General features: G+C 39.7%; 1 protein-coding gene and 1 long non-coding RNA gene across 5 annotated transcripts in view; one reads left to right on the plus strand and one right to left on the minus strand.

Moving 5' to 3' along the window:
• Positions 1–1,355: 1,355 nt before the first annotated feature.
• Positions 1,356–4,502, minus strand: LOC309659728. Its single transcript, XR_014262917.1, has 2 exons — positions 3,700–4,502; positions 1,356–1,571 (listed from the first exon to the last, which is right to left on the minus strand). It is a non-coding gene; the product is annotated as an uncharacterized lncRNA (long non-coding RNA).
• A 91-nt stretch (positions 4,503–4,593) lies between these two features.
• The window catches only part of TIPARP (TCDD inducible poly(ADP-ribose) polymerase), a 28,798-nt gene continuing 10,372 nt past the window's right edge, over positions 4,594–23,019 (plus strand). Inside the window, exons 1-2 of one of the 4 annotated variants that reach the window (XM_082459557.1) lie at positions 4,594–4,839; positions 7,699–8,655. In XM_082459557.1, the coding sequence (XP_082315683.1) occupies positions 7,739–8,655 (917 nt within the window). In that variant the 5' untranslated portion in view covers positions 4,594–4,839; positions 7,699–7,738. The other 3 variants (XM_082459560.1, XM_082459558.1, XM_082459559.1) reach the window with 3 other exon arrangements.

Below are 23,019 nucleotides of genomic sequence, written 5' to 3' on the forward strand. Positions count from 1 at the left end.
ATCAAGACAGAATTTTCAATAATAGGTTTAATGTTTTAAAACATCAGTAATTCAGTTGCATAATAACAATTTGGCTTTTCTTTCACTTTGAATATAGTACATACATGCACTTTGAGTTAGGAAATAAGTTGTCCTTATGTACATAGAAAAAATTATAGCTTGGACTTAGCACTCACAGATAAGGAATTGTCAATCTGCCATTTATGCAAATTGGCTGTGTTCTCAGAACAGCATTGCTAAGAGCCAAGGCCTCTGCTTTCAAATCTCAGGTCTTTCATTGTGCTCTCTGAGTCATGCTAGTCAGTTTCCTTCTTGCTGTGGTAACCAGAAATGATTATCTTTCCACCAGAAGGTTGTTGGGGAATTAAGTATTACTGATAATTGTGAAAACAGAAAGCAAGAAAGAGATATTAATACTTTGTAGCATGTATTCTGTTAATAAAAATGAAAACAGGAGGTCTTTGGTCACTTGAAATTTCAAGTGGTCTCAGCTTTTACGTGAGTAAGTTGTTCATTGGAAGTGCTATACTGAACTGATCAGTCACGCTAAAGCAAATCCAGCAGACAAGGATAACAGAAATTATCAATAAAAGAAGTACATGGAAAGGTAATTAGAATATTTCAATCCTATAAGCATATTTAAAAGCAATTAAATGGCTTAGGGCCACATACAGAAAGTGTGCACATGCATATGCTATATATGTCGAATGTTATGTTTTGTCTTTTGTAGTTCTGAAGAGCATTCAAATAGGAGCCACTTCTTCATGTACATGTAGTTATAATATTTAATCCAGTGACTTGAATGTAGTAGATACTCAGTGAATAAATGATTTTTTTAAAAAGTGAATTAAGTTCAGTGACAAGAAACCAGTTAGGTAAAACTTATTATAGTTACTTGGAATGTTAAACAGCTATTTGTTTAAAAGCTATTTGTTTCCATGTGTTAACATGGAAAACTGCTTATAATATAGTGTTAGGTAAAATAGGAATACACTGTAATGTTATTGTAAAAAACCTGTGAATAAAATAAGACAGAGCATAACTATAGGAAAATGTTAAAATGGGACTTGAGAAGTTTCAACTATGGGTAGTCTTATGTCTCCTCTCTACTTTCTATTTTTTCTTTAATAAACATGTATTTCTTAATCATATAATTTGGCATATCTGGAATTGGCACCAAATCCTATAGGAGCTGATGTATTGCTTTGTGGTAGCTCTTATATTTCTGACATACTAGGTCATGCTGCTGCTGTCTAACTGGTAGAGCCTGCAAGCAGGAAGACTAGTTAGAAGATAACTTATGACAGTTTATGTATTAGCCAAGAATATGTTTAGCTACACATAACAGAAAACAGTTTAACCAAATTGGGGTTTATTTTTCAGACTTACTAAGTCCAGGGGTAGCCACTCTAGGACTGCTGCAGCAGCTTTAAGATGTCCTGAATGACCCAGTCTCCTCCTATCATTCTGCTCCAGGATCCTTAGCTTATAGACTCCATCTTCATATTTTCCACATCATGTTCACCTTCATTTTTGTCATGAGGTTCCATCTCCATCTTCATGTTAGTATTCTAGGAGGAAGAAAAAAAAGGAAGAAATGAATTGGGGTATCTCTACATTAGGAAAAAAATTATTCTTTTTTAGAAGTCTTCACCGTGTGTCTAGAACTATGTCCCATGGCCACCCAAAAGTGTACGGGATCTAGGGAAAAGCATTTGCGGCTAGGCACATTGCTAGCCCTTCTCCTCAAAAAAAAAGTGTCAGGATCTTTCTAGTAAGAAAGAGGTAACAAGCAATGTCTTTCCCTTCTTCTCATATAAGGAATACTCATCCCCTCCCTTAAAGAAAGAAAAAATCCCAAAGTCTCTGCAATGAGCTTAGAGTCCAAGATTCAGAGTCCCAACGATGTGGAGTACTCCCCAGTAAGAGTGTGGATCCTCATGCACCGGCACCAATTAAAAAAAGTTATCTGCCTCAATACTCCTATTAAGTAATGATGGATAGACAAGGTACATGATGTTGGTAAAACTCCTATTCAGAAAGGCGAAGATGGAAACACACAGTGGTCACTGGCCCACAGAACATCTCAAATCCTGTTGGAAAGAGCAAAGATTCCATGCCCTTGCTTAATCAGTCAATTCCTGGTTCTGTTCTTTAGGAGGATCTTACTATTCCATTATGTTCCAGGGATCACATCTGAGGCAGACAATGTGGAAGATACATTTTCTGGAGCAGTAAAATTTTAGCAGTCTGAGAAGTCTAGATCCAAGAGTGGTGAGTCCAGAATCTGGTGTCATTTTTCTGTTTGGGCCAGTTGACACTCTGAAAGCAGTAATGGAGAGGTTGAGAACTAGCTAGAGTTCTCTATCGCCTCAAGGGGAGTAACTGGGGAGTGGAGGGTGAAAAATAAGTTGGATTCCAAAGAGCTACATCCTGGGAGTAACTTTTAATTATTAATCCTTGATTGGGGATTAAGGTGATCTTCTCTTAGTCTAAGCATCTCCTAATATTCATGGCCTCAAGCAGTCCCCTCCCACATAGACTTTGAGCCTGGTAGTGTGACTTGCTTTGGCCAATAACACATTATTAAGCATGATGTAAGCAAAGGCTTGCATGCTGAGGCTTGTCTTCTTGGAATGCTCCCTCTTGGAACCCCGAGAGGGGTCCATGCTGTGAGGAAGCCCAAGTTAGCCACATGAAGAAGCCTTGTAGAGAAAAACCAGGGAATTCAGCCAAGGGCCAGAACAGAGGCCCAAGACATATGGCCCTAGTTGAGCCAGGCCTCAGCCATCTGAGACACCCCAACTGAGACTTCAGATATCATGGAGCAGAGATGAGCCATCTGCACTACGCCCTGACTGAATTCCTGAGCCAGAGAATCCAGAATCATAAACAAACAAGAGTTGTTGTTTTAAGTCATAAGTTTTGGGGTCATTTGTTCACAGCAATAAAGAACTAAAACACTACTAAAAGAATAAAGAATGTATAACAAATAACCTAATTGTTGAGAGAGAACAGAATTTAAAATACTTCAAAAGAAGGCATGAAAGGAAAGAAAAGAACACAGAACAGATGAAACAAATAGAAGCCAACAGTAAAATGGTAGATTTAAACTCAGATACTTGCTTCTAGGAAATTCCATATGTGAGTAGGCACACATCAAGATTTTGTCTCAATACAGTTTGTAAAGCCTGGAAATTCTTGACTTTTACTTAGTAGTCTCTGAATTCTGTCCATATCATTCTCACCTTAGTTTAAATGGCATCAAGGCACCTGACCTGATGCCATTTGTAATAAGCCTGCTGGGGGAGGATACTACCCTTAATCTATTCTTTGCTGATGTGTCACTCAGTTTGGTTTAGAACAGTTTAAGAAAGGCTTGGAACCCTAATATTTATTACTACCACCTCTTATTTTTTACAGGCTTCCATGTTTGGTAAGGTAATAGCTGACTTTTTCAACCCAGAATGGCTCCAAGTTACAGAATTAAGTCACTTTAGATTTCAGGCCACATGAAGAGAGTATCTCTTTGCGAGCTGTGTTCCTTTTGCTGCCAGCTGTTGGGGATACAGTCGTGATTAATTTTCTTTGATTTTGACCAGGGCCTCTTCCCCCCGACACACACACATATATGGCGATTATATGAATTTAACGTAGTGTTTCTTCCTCCACCAATGAAAAACTATTCAACAGACTTACCATCCAGGGCATTTTACAATCCAGAAAATATGGCAAATTCACAGGCGGTGTATATTTTAGAGGTGAGTACATGGTGCCCCGAAAGCTCCATGAGGACAGGCAAGGTGTCTTGGCTGATCAGGGCTGTAGTCTAAGCCTCCAGCTCACCCGGCATGCAGTAAGCACTCGACAAATTTGTTGAATGAATAAACAAGTCACTACCGTGTTTGTGGCCTTTAAAACACATATACGTGCTTCTACCGTCAAAACCCAAAGCTAGGTTTCCCTTCTGCAGTGGTGAGAATGTTTCCCGTGAAACAGGAATGCCTGCAACCAGGTCGGGCAAGGGCAGGCCGTGGTGCGCCGCACGGCCTGCCTTGCGGAACGGGGCGGGCGACCCCGTCTGGCCGCAGCGGCCATAGCAGCTGATCGCCTCCTCTCGGGGTCGGTGGCGTCAGGGGTAGGAGGCCTCTGGTGAGGAGGCAAATAAACAAAGCCAACCGCACAGAAACGGGTTGTTCCGTTTCACATCCTCCCTCTCCTCCCTCGGGTGCCTGAGTTTCCTCCGAACAAAGTGACCCTCCATCTGTCTGCAGGTAGGTGGAGCCCGCCGCACGGCGCGAACCTCCCCTTCTCACAGCCACGCGATCCCAGACGCTTGCGGACGCAGACCCTCCGGGACCCAGCTGGCGGCGAAAGGACACGCCCCCTCCAGGGAGCACGGGGCCGCTGCACGCACACCTCGCGCGCCTCCCCGCGAGTGAGCGCGCATGCGCATGCGCACGCGGGGCGGGCCGCCTTCCCGTCACCCACTGAGCTCCCGGTCCCCTCACCCCACCCCACCCCCCTGCCTCTCAGGCTCCGCCTCCGCGACGGGGCTGCCGAGAGGAGGCGACCGGAAGCCACTTTAAAGCAGAGCTCGAGGTGACAGGCGAGCGAGCCGGGTCGGGAGTGCAGTCGCGGATTTCTGCGCTCCCGGCGGCGGAATGGCCCGAGCGCCGCTCGCCGCGTCTCCGGCCTGCGACCCCTAGACGCCCGAGTCCGTCCCCCACGCCCATCCCCACACACCCCCCCCCCCTCCCCCCACCCGGCGCGAGCACTGTAAGCCGGCGGCTCCGCGACTCGGCTCCTGTGGTCCGTTCTCTCAGGCTGCCCGTTCAGGTAAAGGGCTCCGGGTGGGCTCTGAGGAGCCGTTGAGGGACCCTCTCTGGGAAGGCGGGCGCGGAAGGGGTCGCCGGCCTCGCTGCCGGCGCTCACGGATCTGGGGTGAGTGATGTTTAGACTGCCTTTTTGTACTGAATTCACTCGGATCCCGTCAGTATCAGGACGGTATTGGTTTACACTTCTTAGTCACTTCGGGCCTCTGGCAGGTGTATAAATTGGAGTAATTCGCTGAAGGGTTTAGTCTGGGGCGCCGGCGTCTCCCCATTCCCACTGGGTCGGGGAGACTCGGGGGTGCGTCTGTGCGGTTGCCCCCGCTGGGCAGACCCTGCGCGCTCTGGGGCGCAGATCGAGGGGGAGGGCACGGCCGCTGAGAGGAGCCTTCCGGCGGACCCGCGTTCCGGCTGCAGCCCAGAAGTTTGAAAGCTGTTTTCAGTTTAACTTTGAAGTCGTCGCCTTCCTCCCCGCCGGCCCGAGAAGCGCCCGCCGCGTTTCCCCGGCTCTTCTTGGGTCGAGCCTCCGAGACTCGCAGGACCATCTTCGCGGGAAGGTCGGTTGAGGAGAGAAAGAAATTAACTGTGGAAGGCGCCGCGAGTGGCTTCTGGAAGGGAGGGCAGCCAGGGCGGGAGTCTCTCGTTGGGTGGGAGGAGGCTGGCCCGGGGGTGTGAGGGCAGGCGGGGGCAGGATGCTCGGGAACACACGGGATGGGCCGCGCTGCGCGGAGTTGGTGCGGCCCGGGGCGGGGGAGGGGGGCCGAGCTGAGCAAACTGCCGCGGCCGGTAGGAGGCGTCGCTCGAACCCGAGCGTCGCGCTACGCCCGGCCGGAGTGCTGAGTTTGGAGCGGGCAGTTTCCCCGGATGGTGCGAGGGGTCGGGAGTGCCCGAGAACCGGGGGCATCACGAGGTGAAGGGTGGAGCGGTAGGTCGCCTACAGCGGGGACTGGAGGAAGTGTCCTTCCAATCTTTATTTTTCTGTTATGCAAACTAATTGAGGAACTAGATTCTAGTGACTTCCCCACTCCAGCCACTCCTCCAGTTCTCTGCCCCTTTCTCGGTTTTATTTCTGAGGTTGACAGAGGGCAAAAATAGGAAAAGTTGTGGCGTGTGTGTATGCACCCATGTAAATGAACTGGGTTTCGTCTGTTTTGCCTTGATTGGGTGTGATAGGAGTGGTGTGTGTGTGCGTGCGTGCGTGCGTGGGGGAAGGCACAGGCCGGTTTGGTGTGGTGAAGAGGGAATACCACAATCTGTGCCAATTGTGCCTTGAGGCAAGAGCACCAAATGATGAATAATAACGCCTGGTTTGGCTGCTTTCCAGTTGATTTATGTCTTATGTCAAGTCCCTCCTTCTTCATGAAGCTTTCCCTAACAATGCCAGCTCACACTGAACTCTCCTTTTTCTACCTTTTCTTTTGTACTTACTGTGTGCATTAAAACCTTGCTATATACTGTGTTTTTAATTTTTTTGAGTTTGATCATTATGCACTTTTTACACATGTACATTTATGAATCTCTCTAATTAGTTCTTTAATATTCATTTTTCTGGGTACTCAATTTTATCATTTTGTTGCTATTGTTGACCCATAAAGCCTCACAGAACTAGGCATTTAATAGGTGCTTTTTCTTCAGTAATTCAGCAAAAAATTATTGTGGAGCACCCACTATGTGCATTGTGCCAGGCACTGTACTGGGTACCTGGGATGCATACTTGATGAAGTCATGAGTCCTTGCATCAAAGATTTCTTTCAGTCTGTTGGACAAGGGAGAAGATTAATTGCTCATCACCACCCCTTTACCACCTGGCACAATGCTCAGTAAATATTTTCAGAATTAGTTAATGAATGCTAGATTGTGGAGGAGACACCATTCATCATTTTACAAAGTTTTCTTTGCTTTTTACTTTAAGTTCCAGTTTCTTTCAAGGGGTCTGATTCTTTGAAGAAAGCACTTTTTTAGTCACTGAGTAGTTCATTAGGGATCTGAAATTTGTTTGTTTTTTTTTTCTTGTGTTATTTTTCTACGCCTTCATTTGTCTTTTTGAAAAAATGCATATATGTAACTTTTCTGAAGACAAGGAGGCCCCTTTCTGTATTAGGAAGTTGTGTTTGGTTTCTAAAACAGTGTGCAGTGGTTGTTGCTGATGTAGCTTCTGTTACTAACAAGCCCTGACATTCTTCCTCCAGTAGTGGTAATGTTTGGGGATTGCAAAAGTAGACCCTTAACATCCTTGGGGAATATATTGGAACTTTCTGAATCTAGAAATGCTTCAGTAGGCTTTCTCCCATATAATATTTCGATTGAGAGCCCCTGTTTCCTGAGTATATCCTCACACCCCAAATTCACTCACAATTAATTAATTAAAAACTGCAAATAACTTTGCAGTTTTTCCTACGTTTGACAAACTTTTTTTTTTTAACAAAGAAATAGTTTTTGTCACCTCATGAGATAGGCAATACATAAACAACTGTGAAGAGAACCACAAAGCAGTAGAGATTTGGTTTCCCCACTGTCATTAGATGCACTTATTTCTACCCCTCACCCTCCACCCCATCCTAGACTTACTGTAAAAATTCATACCCCAGCAGAATTACAAATCATATATTAAGTCCACAAATAAATGTCAAGAGCCTATTGGAAGATACTATCTCTCTTTCACCTTTATCTGTTGTGGGCTTTTGAATAACCTTGGCTGCTTTGGAGCCTTGATTTCTCAGTAAAATTTGAAACTGACCTGTAAAGGTGAAATACAGTATAAGAGGAATGATTTCAGGGACTTAGAGACTAGAACAAAACACATTGATGAATGTATAGGATTCGGTTGTTGTCAGCTTGTAAATGATCTTCTTTCCTTTCCTGGTAGGATTTTTTACACTGAGGAGCAATTGGAGCTAATCCACATCATGGAAACGGAAACCACCGAATCTGAGCCAGACTGTGTAGTGCAGCCTCCCTCTCCTCCTGATGACTTTTCATGCCAAATGAGACTCTCTGAGAAGATCACTCCATTGAAGACTTGCTTTAAGAAAAAGGATCAGAAGAGATTGGGAGCCGGAACCCTGAGGTCTTTGAGACCAATATTAAATACTTTGTTAGAATCTGGCTCACTTGATGGGGTTTTTAGATCTAGAAATCAGAATGCAGAAGGGAGCAGCTTACATGAACCTATGGTGAAAAAACCTTTGGAAATCAATCCATCGTGTCCACCAGCAGAAGACAGTATGTCTGTCCTGATTCCTGATGGAACAAATGTTGGGGGCCAGATACCAGAAGCCCATCCTACCCCTGATGATCCTGAACAAGTGGTTCCAATCCAGGATCATAGCTTTCCACCAGAAACCATCAGTGGGACGGTGGCAGATTCTACAGCAGGGCACTTCCAGGCTGACCTTTTGCACCCAGTTTCAAGTGATGTTCCTGCTAGTCCTGACTGCATAGACAAAGTCATGGATTACGTTCCAGGGGTTTTCCAAGACAACAGTTTTACAATCCAGTACATTTTGGATACCAGTGATAAGTTGAGTACCGAGCTCTTTCAGGACAAAAGTGAAGATGCCTCCCTTGACCTTGTGTTTGAGCTGGTGAACCAGCTACAGTACCACACTCACCAAGAGAACGGAATTGAAATTTGCATGGACTTTTTGCAAGGCACTTGTATTTATGGCAGGGATTGTTTGAAGCACCACACGGTCTTGCCGTATCATTGGCAGATCAAGAGGACAACTACTCAGAAGTGGCAGAGTGTATCCAATGATTCCCAGGAGCACTTGGAAAGATTTTACTGTAACCCAGAGAATGATAGAATGAGAATGAAGTACGGGTATGTATTTATAACTACTTTAAAGCTATTGTTAAATCCTGTAGAGAAGGTAAAGAGGCTTTAGTAGGGTGGTTTCTTTCAGTAGTAACCTAACAGGTTTTATTTTTTTTGTCTACTGTTATTCTTTTGGCTGTATGCTATTCTGATTTTTCATGGCAGTTGAATGCAGGCTATTTATCTAACCAGACAATGAAGGTTTTATGATTTGAACAATTCAGATGTCACTCTGTGCAATATGTGTGTGACTGAGAAGTTGCATATACATTGAGTGTTGTGAATCAAATACTATTTTAATCACACAGGAGAGCTTGCTTTTGAAAGAAAATCCATGGAGAATCTTATAAATTACGAATGCCTAATTTATCTAATTTTAAAGTTTTGTATATTGAGTAGTTCCTATTTTTTAAAGGAAAATAGTATTATTTGGAGATTTTTGTGGCCCTCTTTACATTTTGAATGGTCCAAACAATTTTTCTGTGAATGATTCCGAAGTACCTCCCAAACTTCTGAATCATGCCCAAACATGTTAAATCTCTTTTTTAGTTTCCTTAAAGCTTTTTACCATTAATTTTATTATTCTATTTATCTTACAGATAAAATAAATTGTTCCACAACTCAGGGTATTTTTTTAAAACCTGAAAGAGTCTTTTAACAATGAGTGAAGGGAAAATTTATGTTAATGGACATATTTGTTTGTCATTTACATAAAAAAAAGTTATTCTCATGTTTTTTTAGGCAAGACATGTATATAAATAATTTGGTTCTTTTATGGATGTCCAAGCATTATTCACTGATAGGGAACTGAAATTTCCACATCTCAGTTCTTCTTTAATGAACTTGAAAGTGGAGAAAATAATACTTGGCCACATGTAAAGTTGCTAGTGCAAAAATGGCTGTATAATAAGCATTGATCTTTATATTCCTAAGTTGTTTCTCCTGTAGTATAAAGGGACTTAAAATAGTAGGCTGACTATCCTAACCCAGAAGTTCAGGAGAAAAACTTTGTGGAGAGTCATCTTTGTTCACAGATAAGTCAGGTTACACTACCCAAGTGTCTGGAGAGTTAGAAGGCAAATGGTGGCAGTGAACCATTTTCATGTTGTCTAATTCTGTTAGTTTTGATGTTAACCTTCCGTGTTCTAACAGTGCCAGAGCGTTGTTGGCATTACAGTAACCTGGTCTTCGTTTAACTTCTCTTGCTCCCATTTAGTATTAGCTAGGTGGTTTTCTTTGAATATTTCAGTTGTATAGTACACAGATCTGTGTGTCTTTTTAGCAACTTAATTGCCATGAGACTGGAATTCTGCATCTTGTGTTTCAAAAGGGACATATGGAACAAGATGAGAAACGATATAAAGCCCAAGTTTAAAGGCGTTATTATGTAGAAGACCTCTTCGGATAAAAGTAAAGCTTATATCAAAAATGTCGTTTTCCTGATCATAAATGCATTCTCTTGATAATGTAGTGCATTCAAGATTCTGTCTTGCTTGGGTAGCAAAATTCTCAGATCCTGTAACAAAGCTAAGTACTTCTGACTTATTTTTTTTAGCCAGCATTGGAAGAGAGAAAAATGTTTTCCATTTTGTCTTAAAAATCTTTTTAATAAGGTATTGTCCAAAATCTCTGTTGCCCATGAGCTAGCAATTCTGATTGGTATGTCAAGGGTAATTAATTTTATATACTTTCAAAGCCACTCTAATCCTTCCATCTCTAGATTGCAAAACTGTGCAGAAGAGTGGCCTCCCACTTCACTCTTATAAAGCAAATTTCCAGTCTGCTAAGCACTTCAGCATCTTGGTACATTAAGTTTCTATCTGTTTGAATTGCTCAGGAAGAAACTAGCAGGATTATTGTCCAACACATTACGTTCTGTTACCTTGAGCAAGGCAAGACAGGTATTTTGATTCCCAGGAAATCAAGGAACTCTTAGGATAGCAGCACACTGAGTATTTTATCCTTTGGTAAAATTTCTTTGCTGAAGAATAGACATAGATAAAAGCCCATACGCATTCATTGTTGGATCAGTTATAAAGTAGTTGCAGTGAGTGCTTGATTTCCAGATCAGTTTTAAGGAAGTAAATTAATGTTTATTTGACACTTGAGAGAAGTATGAGTGAATTATTATAAGTGGTCCTGCCCTGATAAAAATGGCAAAAAGTATTAACAGTTAATTACTAGTAAAGTGAAGTTCTCTGTGGACTACAGTAAGAAATGTTATAAGATTGTAGATAGCTAAATGTCAAAAATTAGGCTTTTGGGAAGTTGACCTGTAGTCATTGCAACCTGGTTTTCCTTGTATTCCAAAGCGATGTTGTGTTTCCTGGCAACAAGATGCAGATAACGGCATGTTGAGCCTTGCTGAGAGATTCACAAACAAGCTGGAGCAGCCCAGGTTCACATGGTTACCACATTATTTGGCTAAAGCTATTAATCTCTGTGGTCAGGCCTGTAAAGCTGGTCTATCTGTGCAGATTGCACATAACCAGGAAGTGTGTGTTCAGCTGTGTATATGCCCAAGTCGAACCAGTCTTTGGATTCAGGAATAATGAATGGCAGTTGTTTATCCCACTTGTTTTCAGCAGTTTATATGACTTGGTAAATCATTATTATATACTATACCCATAATAGTTCATTGTGTGGAACTTGGGGAAAGTTCATAGTTCTGAGTCTCTAGCAGAGACAAAAGTTCATAGTTTCAAACTGTGTAGATAAAATTCTTTGGTTTTTGCAAATGGATTTAACATCTAACTTAATCCAAATTAGATGTGCAGTGTTCATTTTATTCTCAAGAGTGAATGGAAGGAAAGTTGAGCTAGATAAGTTCACAGGTGCCTTCCAACCCTTTAGTCAAGATGCTTAGATACTAAAAACACGTGTAAAAACAGGATTTTAATAATAAAAGTGCCTGCTTGGTTCATTATAATGAAATTAATTACTCTTTTCCAATTTTGCCTTCACCCCAAATTATACTATTCCACTTTGCTTTCTCATTCCTTTTGTACATCTGCAAAATCAACTGGAAACTAGTTGTATGTATGAACTCCCCATATTTAGATGCTAAGGCTTTTGCACACGGGATGGGCTTTGGAGAATTTCCAAATTCCAGATAAGCAGTTAAGAAAACAACATCGAATGTTGTGTTTTCCATTAAGAAAACATAGTCTCTGACAGTTTAGGCACTCATCCTTAGAAGAAAATGATATTAAATGGCAGGACTAAGCAGTTTTAAAAGGGTCTCAGTAACTGTGTGGAATACTGTTGTGGATAATTGAAATTGTGGAGGATGTGCAAATCTCCCTTCAGCAACTGCGATCACCATTGGTTTTCACATTACATTCATTTTAAAGTGTGCCAGGATAGTCTTCTAGTTATTATCGCCCATAAGGAAGAGGCGCTGTGCTGACCTTATTTTGTAGGTAATTTCACCTACAGTGAAAATATGACCAGTGATTATTTCTAATTCTGAATTTCCTGCAAAGGGGGGAGGATGAAGAAGAAAGTTGCAAACTGACTCCATGGTTAATTTTTCTCAGAAGACAGTGTTCTTTTCTCCTCTTTAGAATTAAAGCTTATTGATAAAAAAGGAGTTTAAATTTTATAGCTTAAGCCTAGAGTGTTGTCATAGCCTTAGCTAATTAGTTTTGAGTGATTTTGATTGCTGGTGGCTCTTAGAAGTTTGTTTTTGTTTTTTTAAAAACTGTCCAAGGGACAATACCATTAGAAGACTTCACAGGAACTCTGTGAAAGAAGACAAGGAGAATTGCGTATTAGTGATAATAAAGAGCATATGCTGTTCTTTTCTGTATGACTTGCAGAGTGGATTATCTAAAGTAGAGCAAGCTCCTGACTGAACTCTACTGGAATAGTTAAATTAGCCGAGTTAGCTCTGGCCTGCACAGCTGTGATGATGTATGAACTAACTCATTATGTGTTATTGATAATACTGGAGAGAGGAGAACAGCTGAAACTTACTATGCCTTGTGACTTTCTGGTATTTCTTGAATATACACAGCTGGATGAGTTTGAATTTATTTAAAAAATTCCTGCCTAAGAGAAAGCAAGAGCTCCATAAGCAAGAACTGTGTTTGAAGTGACTTTCAAAATATGTGCCTTGTGCTTTAGGAGAGAGCAATCCAGTGAATTATTTTCTGTACCTCTTTATGATGCTATTTACATATGAAATAAAACTAATTGGCTTCTGTCTATACTAATCCAGGGAAGTTAATGGGTCTGTGTAGAGCTGTCATGGGAATCAATAGCAATCATTCGTTTATTCCCTTTCTAAGCAGATTAGACTTTTTGAAGCAGCTGTCACCTGGCTTCAGGTTGGGGTCAGTCTGTTCCTGATATATTCATAGTAATGAAAATGAAGCTTGCAAAGATGTGTAACTTTTAAATCAGACAGTTGGAGGAAATAACTTACAAGGTTATCTCACAGTTCCTAAAAATAATTGCATGATACATTCATTATACATTTTCTCGTTGAGTTGACTCTAAATCTTTTACTTTTTATTGTAAATAAACAGAAAAAAATAATTACTCCATTCAACATTTAAAACTTCATTCTGCATATGTGAACATGCAAAAAATGCAACTTTTGACCGATTACTGTGTTCCTGTAAAACTACTTCCATTGTTACACTAGAATTTCTAGATTCTAGATTTGCATTCTACCGTAAAACAAAGGTAAATTCGTAAATTCCATCTGGGTGCATCTTTGATCTTAGTGATCCTTAGTTTCATATTGGGTTTGGGGGGCTATTTCTAAAGGGTGAAAAGCAGTATGCAGCCCTTACAAACCTTGACTACTTACAGAATTCTACTAAAATCCAGCCATTTGAGATTGTGACTGTTTTCCTGTGGCCTCTTATATCTCCTCCTCTGATTTGAGACCACCAGATTCTGCATCCTTTGTCTGATGGTAATAATTTTGATCACATTTAAAATAGGACCTGAGATCCTCTTAACCTAGGTCATCAACCTTTGATAATTACCAGTATCCTGTTTGTGAGTTGTAGTTGCCTTTTTGTGGAAGGAAAGCTTAAGTACTTTTGAGTTACAAGATGATTCTTGATTATCCTGGAACAGCTTTCTGTAAGGCTGGTTCAAATTGGACACTGGTAAGTTCTGCAAGAAACTCCCTTTGTAAAAGCAGTAGAGTTTCTCTTTTAAATAAGTCTGAGAGTCTTAAGCTAAAAGGAAGTGAATATGAATGATATTTGTATCTTTGGAAGATACCAGAGTGCTGAGGATTGAGCCATTTTATGTTTCATTCTGGGCTTGAAATCGTTAGGTAATAGCTTAAGCCCTTGAGGTGAACTGTACTTTGCAACACCGTAAACAGAAACTGTACAAAAGAATAAAATATTTCTAATTAAAGTTCATTTCTAGGAGCAAACAAGTCACATTTTTAAATATGAAGGAACTCCCTTAACAAAACCAAATATTATTTTTGTATTTATGGCAGTGCTTTCTAGGGACCAGGGATCATACTGCACAGACTCGCCTCTATTTAAAATCCCTGTAAGTGTTAAACATAATCCAGCCCAGTCCCCAACACATTAACTGAAAGCCTCAAATTTCTAATGTAGATGAATTCCTTGTTAATAGGGGGATTTTAAATTACAAGGGATAGTTTCTGAAATACATTTTGAAATCTTTGAAAATAAAGGATTTTACGTAAAAATAAATTCCACTTATTTAGCTTGGTAGTTTGATATATATTTGATTTGTGCAAAAGATAGTATTGCAGTCTTGTTCTAAATAAATATGACTAATTCTGTGATCAGGCACTCAAAATTTAGAAGTTGCTTATATTAATAAACTTCTGATTATGAAAATTCCAATTTTCCTTGCTGACCTGTCCAGTCCCTGTTGCTAAGACAAGCATAGAAGGGAGTTAACTGAGCATTCCTATTTGCCGTGACCACACCGCAAAATGTGTCTGTCTCCTCCATCTTTCTCTGCTATTGCTGTTTACTTACTGGTAACACCCACTTGACCAGTAAAGAACCTTTGCGTGGTCATCACAATGAAAGGATAAGCATGTATGAGAGTGGGAATGCTAGAGCAAGTGTTTCTTTTCACATTCTACAGAAACCAGTGATTTGCGAGTATGTGTGCCACAAAATGTTGTGTAAGGAGTGTATTAGAATCCCTCGTGACTAAGTTATCTGAGAAAGAGATCGGGAAGTTTGTATTCTTTATGCAAATAGATATCCTTTGTTTTGGTGCTATTGCTTCTGAGCTTAAGGAAGGATTTGTGAATAGTCTTATGTTGAAACTTAGCACTTCTCATAATGATTGGAAAATGTTTAGTTTAAGCCACATTTACAGGAATTTCTCTTTATTACATTAATTTTTTGTTTCCTTTTTTGAATTAAGAGATTCTTAAACTGTCCCTCTCATTTGACATACAGCCATAGAGTTTGTGTGACTTTCTTTGCTCTAGGTTTTTACCAGCACTGAATAGTCAGGGAAGAATGGCAGGGGTAGGGGTCCCAGGGTGAACTTTTCTTGCAGTGTAGTACATGTGCTTTCAGAATCTTGCCTGCACCCTGTGATCTTCAAAGCTCCTGCAGCTGATCTGGGCATAGGGAGGGCAAATGGCACAAAATACTTTAAGTAATTTCCTGCTGCGGTTGGTCTTTGGTTTCTGACTGTCACCTGGCTTCGCTCTTTCATTTCCAGGCATTGTGAGAATAAAAATAAGCACAGGAGAAATACCAGGTTTGCCTTCCAAGGTAATAAAAGAAAGACATCGTTGAATGGGGGGGGTAGAGTATGTGAAACAGGAGGAACTTTGCTTGGTTGCCTTCTGATGTTCGGTTTGTCAGAAATGCTGCCACACATCAGAAATTTTGTGTAAAGTCTTCTATTGATACAATTAATTTGTTACTAAAAATTAATTTAGACTGTCTTAACTAATTGATAAAATTGAAAGAGAAACTTGGCTTTGTAGAATCTCTCTCCCCTAGGAAAAGTTACTGACTTAAGACCCTTTTGAAAGGTTTTGTGGTCATAGTTTACAAAACCTAGACAGTAAAAAAAATTCTCTTAGTATGTTTTCTGTAGGAAGTCTTTATTTTTCTTTCGGAAATTTGCTTCAAAAACTCTCAGACAGTGATAAATTCTTTATATAGTTTGTATACATTTAAGTCTCTCATGCTAAGAGCCTCTTAACTTATATCTGGGTTCTCATGATAAGCCTTCAATGAGTATATTTTTAATTTGGTCACTAATCAATTAGTTTATCTGTACTAATTGGGGAAAAAGACAAGGCAAATTTTTAGATAAAAAGGATTTGTTTATAATTTTAAAAGTCAATTCAGAAATAAGCTAATAGATTGTATCTTACTAGGGGTTATTAGGGGATATATTTTATGGTAATTATTTATAATTAGTATTTCATTTATGTGTAAATGAGTTCCAAATTGTTTGAAGTTATTTGAAAACAATTATTTTTAAGAAATTTCAGCATTTGCATGCAACTGATTTTATAATTATGTAGAAAAGTTTTATAAGTAAATATATTTCAGACCACTTTAGACGTTGTCAAATTTCATATACACAAAATTTAATAATCAGCTGAGAACACAGCAGACATTTTTTATTGTCTACTTTGAGACAAGTAACCTCCTTTCTTGATAGAAACCTCTCAGTTTTAAAAATATTTCACTTAAAGGGGATATTTGCTCATCTTCATAAAAAGCAATAACTGCATAATTTAAGGTAGTATAAGGTATGATACATTTCTTTTTAATCTGTTGTGTTCTTTCTATCCCAGCTGTTCTTGTAGAAGTTGTTTCACTTCCTTTTCAGGCCATGGTTGATAAGTATGTCTCACTTAAGTTACCTTCTAGGAGTCTCAGGACATGTGACTGAACTGGGATAAAAGTTAAGGCTGTATGACATTTTTGATGTCTTCAGTGTGCAAAATTTAAGCCCGTGCCTCCATAAATAGATAGCAGTGAGATCTTCTGATCTCATAAGCATAATTTTTATTTATGAAAGATTTTAGGCTTATCCACATTGTATTAAAAAGTTCTTTTGTATTCTTTGCTTTGAACTTACAGTTTTGTAATAAAAAAAAAAAAGCCCAACGTAACAGTGTTTTAGTAGGTTCTCTTCCTCAGGTGGCTATTGTAATATGCTTTAAGTGGTTGCATGGGGTAGAGGGGACTTCAATGTGTGATATATTTAGGGGTTTAGGAAACAGGTGTACTCAGATGGCCGTGTCTTAGTACAGAGTTTTTTGAGAATAAACTGTTATACGTATTTGTTTAGTTCCCCACATGCTTTTGGAGAATATAGAATAATAAAAGCTTAAAAACAAGTATCCCTTCATTTAGGAAGCCTACCTGGCTGCCTTTTTTCTCCTATTTCTTATCCTCTTGTTTTTATTTCACTGTGTTCACTTCTAGAATCACTTTAATACCACAGATTATATGTCTGACAATTTGTAAATCAAACATGGGGTTTACAAATAAATGTGGTTCCACACAGCATCCACTCATTAACTTACTGCCTTCTCATTCACCTGCTTCGAAGATGTCCTAGGAGGGACCAAGAGAGCAGCACACACAGCCAGAAGTTTGCCCTAAGAAAGTTGATCCCCAGAAACTCATTGACTCTTAAAGTAAGGAATATTTTTACCTACCCAAAAATCTTTTGAGGTAAATCCATGAACCAGGTTTAATGTTAATTGTTTTACGGAGTGATCTAAATCTCAGCAATCCTGCCTTGAATAGGTCAGGTCTCCTTAGAGGTGGGCAGGTTTAATTGTGAGTCAACATTTGATTCTTAGTCTGCTCATAAGTACTGAGGGCCATATGCAAAATAATTAAAAAAAAAAAACAACTCCCAATTTTGATTTGTAGGTATGTCTGTGTCTACAACTACTTCTGGATACAAAGGGGAAAACCCAGTTGTTACCAAGGCCCAATGTCATAGTGTAGAAGTTAAGTAGAGAATTTTAAACTCTGGTACATATTGAAAGATATTGCTTTGTATATAGGCAACATACAAAGATAGATAATTTTTATTGCCTCCCCAAATAGCTTTGCACTATTTATTCGAGTCAGTGTTAGCAAAAGTCTTAATTAGTAACAGAATAAATGACAGTTACTATGCTTCTAAAGCAGAAAGAGTACATAGTCCTCTGAAGTTTAATAACTACACTGCTGTCACAAAGTATGTTGGTATTATATATGCCATGGCTTTGATTCTCATCACCTTGTAACATATTTGAAGGGATCTATAAGCTGCCAGATATTCCAACATTGCTAAATGAGTTCCTGGAAACATCAAAGCCAGGTATCAAAAGCCAGCTAATATTTCGTGCGCCTGTGAAATTTCTTTAGCAGCAGCAAACATACCCCATCTGTCATGCCTGTCTCAAGTCTGTAGCAGAAGAGCCTAAGTAGTCTCCATATTGCATTTGATCTTTATCCTTCTATCATTATGACCCTTAGTTTGGGGAGACATTTTCACTTTACATCATAGTAATAAATAATTGTGTCTGATTAATCCAGCTGATTTGGGTGGGTGTTGATTAGTTTGAGGTCACAGGTTTATCCTTGTAGAAACCAGTTAACTTTTATAGGCAGGAAGCCAAGGTTCCGAAGTCTAACCCACCTGGTTAAAACTGTACAGAGTAGCGTCCAGAAAACTTTATACTTAATTGACCTTTGCTAAAGTCTGAGTTCTATATCTTATTTGCATCATCTTCCCACTTAAATGTTTTCCGTCTCCTGTGACTCCTGTTTCATTCAGTGGCACCATTATCCAGTCTTCCAGATCAGAAACATGGGACACATCCTGGACCCTTTCTACTCCCTTCAGCCCCTCTATGCAGTTAGAGTCTAACTCTTAAATACGCTCAAATCATCCCCACTGTTAACCTCCTGAGTTCTCTACCATCATTTGCCTTATATGCAGTTCTAGTAGCTATAGGTGGCTAAGCATAGAATAATAAATATTAATAATAAACATGCTGATAAATATTTAGCAAATAAGGGCCTGTCTCCACCCTTCCCCCACCTTCCTCTACCAAAAATAAACAAATCAGTCCTCCATACCACTACTGTTGGAGTGACGTTTATAAAAGGCAAGTCTGACCCTTTTTGAAACCCACCAGTGATTCCTGCTGCGCACAGAATCAAGTCCTAACTTCTTAACCTAGTATACAAAGCTCTTCGTTATCTGGCCCCAGCCAGCCTATCCAGTCCAGTCTCATCTCTTATCATCCCACTCACACACACATACACCCTGACCTCCCACGTGAACTGCATGTGCTGCTCACTCTGGGTCTCTTGTGCCTCGCTTGGTTGGCTTCTACACATGTCAGTCACTCTGCATGTGGTGTCCTGCCTCTCATTGTCTGCCTGGTGGCTGGCCAAACTTGGCTCCCGTTTCATCCATTCTGGGACACCTTCCTTGACCACCTTGCGTGACCCCTTTCCCAGCAGAGTTAGGCCCTCTGCCTCTGGATTGTTCCAGACCACCTTTGTGCCACATTTCACACTGTGCCACAGGGTTTGCTTGTCTCTCTCTCTCCCCACTGACTTTTGGGTATTTTGCCTTTTTCATCTTCTTATCCCAACATGTAGTCCAGTGCCTAATCAGTGTGTCTACTTAAGATTACCTTTGTTTGTTTTCAATTGTCACATTTCTTTCTTGGTTTCAAACAATTTATAGAGAAATTGCCTAAAACGGTTACAGTCTCCTGAGCTCCCAAATTCATAGTCCCAAGAACTATTTATCCAGTGAAGAGATCATGTCCTGACTAATTTCGGTTTCATTCAGCAACTATTCTTTAATAGTTTTGGTTTTCATTACAGCTCTATTATTTATATCGCAAGCCCTTTTTACTTTTTAGTATCTGAAATATACATAGAAGAAATGATGGTGTGTGGGGCAGACTTTCTGACTTAGTGTGGGTGTTGGTGTTCTATGTGTTGATAATATATGTTGGAAATGTTGGTGTGTCAAGGTATTTGTTAAGTAGGAAAAAAACCATTGTTAGAAAGCATCTAAATTATGAGAATGGGTGTCCTTTTCAGAATTTTTAATTAGTTTTGTATCTGGATTCTTGTATTGGTATATGTGGTGGTATGTTTGTTGGTGAAGCATGTGGACACAGAATTGTTAATATTTCAGCAGTTCATGTTTATTCTTCCCATCAAAGCAAAAATCAGCAATCTGTTCACAATATTTTTTTTAATTCATCATGATAAGGTTATATTTTGGGTGAGTCCACATTGATTGATTGTAGCCACATGATATATTTAACCAAATCTAAATTCTGCGCAGTGGCTATCTCCCATACTCACTCTTTTCTGGCCATCCTTCAGTAAGGCTACCATTAAGTCAGATAGGGTTCTCATCTGCCAGGATGATTGCATATTGCCTTTACGAAACCCTATCCTTTCCACCTCCACCCCCATCTCTAGCACTGTCTCTGTTGCTCAGTTTTTACACATCCTGTATTTACTACTTTGACCTTTTATCACAATCTGCTCAATACTCTAAATTCCAACCTTTATTTAAGGCTCTGAGACCCTGGACTTATCTCCTTAGCTCATGGCCTGACATCTCTCACAGTGTCTGTTATATACCCTGTTCACATTTTCTCATCTCTTATGTACCCTTGTTTAGGTTTCCTTTTCCAGCTCTCTGTTCCTGTCCATCCCTGTCCCTACCCTTCAAGCAAAATGCTTGAAGAACTCTTTTTTTCTTGTTCTTCCACACAACCTTCACTTACTGGTAGTTATTTCCTATTAAACTATTCCTAAAATTCTTTCTCTTACAGAAAGCTATCTTGGGTTGATACTGGAAAGCCTCTTACTTTTCCTGACCTTTATCCATTCCTGGAGGAGTAGCCATCTCCTCTCCCATAATGCTGCATTATTCTATTCTTTGTTCTCTCATTCTATTCTTTGTCCTCTCATTCTTTGTCCTCTCATTCCCAGAGTGTACTTGCCACCGATGAGTTTAGATAGGCAAATGTACTGCTTCTTTGGTTTTAGATTTTGTTAGTTATTTCCCTCTTGAAGCCCTGGAAGCCAGGGACTGCATCTGCTTAATTATTTGTGTATTGCCTTACAGCCCACCATCACCATTTCCACACACACGACTCATAACTGCTTTCTGGTAACATGAAACAGTGGCTTGATAAGAGTGGTAGATGTTGAACATTTGGCATTCGTGTTGCATGAATTTTACACTGATGCACATTGAGGAGAATAAAAACTCTTGGCTTTGGATTTTTTTTTTTTTTTTGGCTGCATTGGGTCTTTGTTGCTGCACACAGGCTTTCTCTAGTTGCGGCGAGCGGGGGCTACTTTTCTTTGTGGTGTGCGGGCTTCTCAATGCGGTGGCTTCTCTTGTTGCGGAGCACGGGCTCTAGGCGCACAGGCTTCAGTAGTTGTGGCACATGGGCTTCAGTAGTTGTGGCTCACGGGCTCTAGAGTGCAGGCTCAGTACTTGTGGCACACGGGCTTAGTTGCTCCGCGGCTGTCGGATCTTCCCGGACCAGGGCTCGAACCCACGTCCCCTGCATGGGCAGGCGGATTCTTAACCACTGCGCCACCAGGGAAGTCCGGCTCTGGATTTTTTAAGGATTCCCTGTTTAAGGGAGAGCAGGTGGTAAAATTAATCTTATAAAAAGATAATTTAATGTTTTTCAGATTTGTTGTTTTGTCTTTGTCAAGGCTACTAAAGCATATTGAAAATCAAATAGCGCTAAAACAGTACTTTGATAACATCAATCCACAGAACAGTTGATTGTAGTAAATTAGGATTTGTCATAAAAATTTCATAATGCCCAAAGGACTGAAGTACATAGAGAATGTAGCAAAAGCTGCAGTTTTAGACGTCTTTCTCATGCAAATCATTATCTGTGAAGTCTTAATAATACAGGAGTAAACAGAAATTGCTAGAGAGATGTCCAGAATAAAATCTGATACTTTAATAGCAAAAAGCATTGGCTGTTTATATTATAATGTATGTTATTAACATAATGACTGCTCTTCTAAGAACTCCATAAAGAAAATACTGGGGGTTTGTTAACTCATAATTAGGAACAGTTACTGGGAAATAAACTTAAAACTTAAACTTAAAATCTGTTTAGAAACTGGACATGATCTTAACAGGGAGAAAGAGGTTAATATCTCTCCACTCAGTGATAACATCAGATTCTCCTAAAGTTAAGGAAAAATTGTTTAAAGCAACTCGATGTGAAATTTAATTTAGGTATAGGAGTTCCAGTTTTCAATGTTTTTCTTTTTTGAAGAATTTCCCAGAAATGTTTTTTAAAATTTTGGATTACGTATTCCTTTTGACCATAAATAATTTTAAACAAAGTAGTGTTCAAATGTGATGTAAACTACATTTTATTGTCTTCTTCCCATTTCACACTTAAAATTATATGTTCCATTTAAGACTGCATCCTACTAGTTAGGTTGAAATTAGGCATCCTAATCCTAACTTGAAATTAAGCAAGAAATTAGGGCTTTTGGAAGCTTTTTAGGAATTTTTAAAGGAACATACTGCTGTTTTACAAGTTATGTGCTCCATGGCACCATCAGTTGGTATATGACGTTTTTTTTTTTTTTCTTTTTTCAAATAGAACCTGATTCACAAATTATGAACATTGGGGTGGAGGGTGGGAAATATTTTCTTTCCCTCATATTTGCCGGGGTGTTTAGTGAGAGATGTTAAATAGGTCTTCATGGGTAAAAGGGAGAGCACTGTCATAGGTTTAGAAGAGTACCTTCTAGCCTTCTAGCCCTCATCATGGTACTTCAATATCTACCTTACCATATTAAAGGGACCGAGGAGTGGCTGCAGTATGTAAATTGTTTAACTTTGTGTAACCAAGTTTTTCAAACTTTTGACCACAGAATGCTTTTTGCACAGAATAACTATTAACAGTCCTTGAAACAAATGTTCCGAGAGCGGTCTGGAGCGTCACACTAACCAACAAAACCCATAGATCAAAATTAATACCTTTTTCAAAATCCTGATTTACTGAAAGGAAATATGTTAATTATTGGGAATATCTGTCCAAACACCTGGATTTCACCTGAGCCAGTTTTGAGTGCCACTGGATCTGGAGTATTTGGATGTGTGTTATAGACAGTCATTTAGAAATCTGTGGTTGAAAGAATGTATTTGGAAGCTTAGTCACTCTGCTTATATCTGTGATGTTATTATTTTATGTTTTCTTAGGGAAATTTTGAAATATACATGAAGAGAGAGAAAAATAAAATGAACATTTTGCCATTAATGGCAAACACTCAGATGTTTCAAACACTAGATGTTTCAAACACTAGATGAAGTTCCATTAAAAAAGGAACACAC

Source organism: Balaenoptera physalus, assembly GCF_965194825.1.
Source record: "Balaenoptera physalus genome assembly, chromosome: 4".
In the NCBI taxonomy this organism is placed as follows: domain Eukaryota; kingdom Metazoa; phylum Chordata; class Mammalia; order Artiodactyla; family Balaenopteridae; genus Balaenoptera; species Balaenoptera physalus.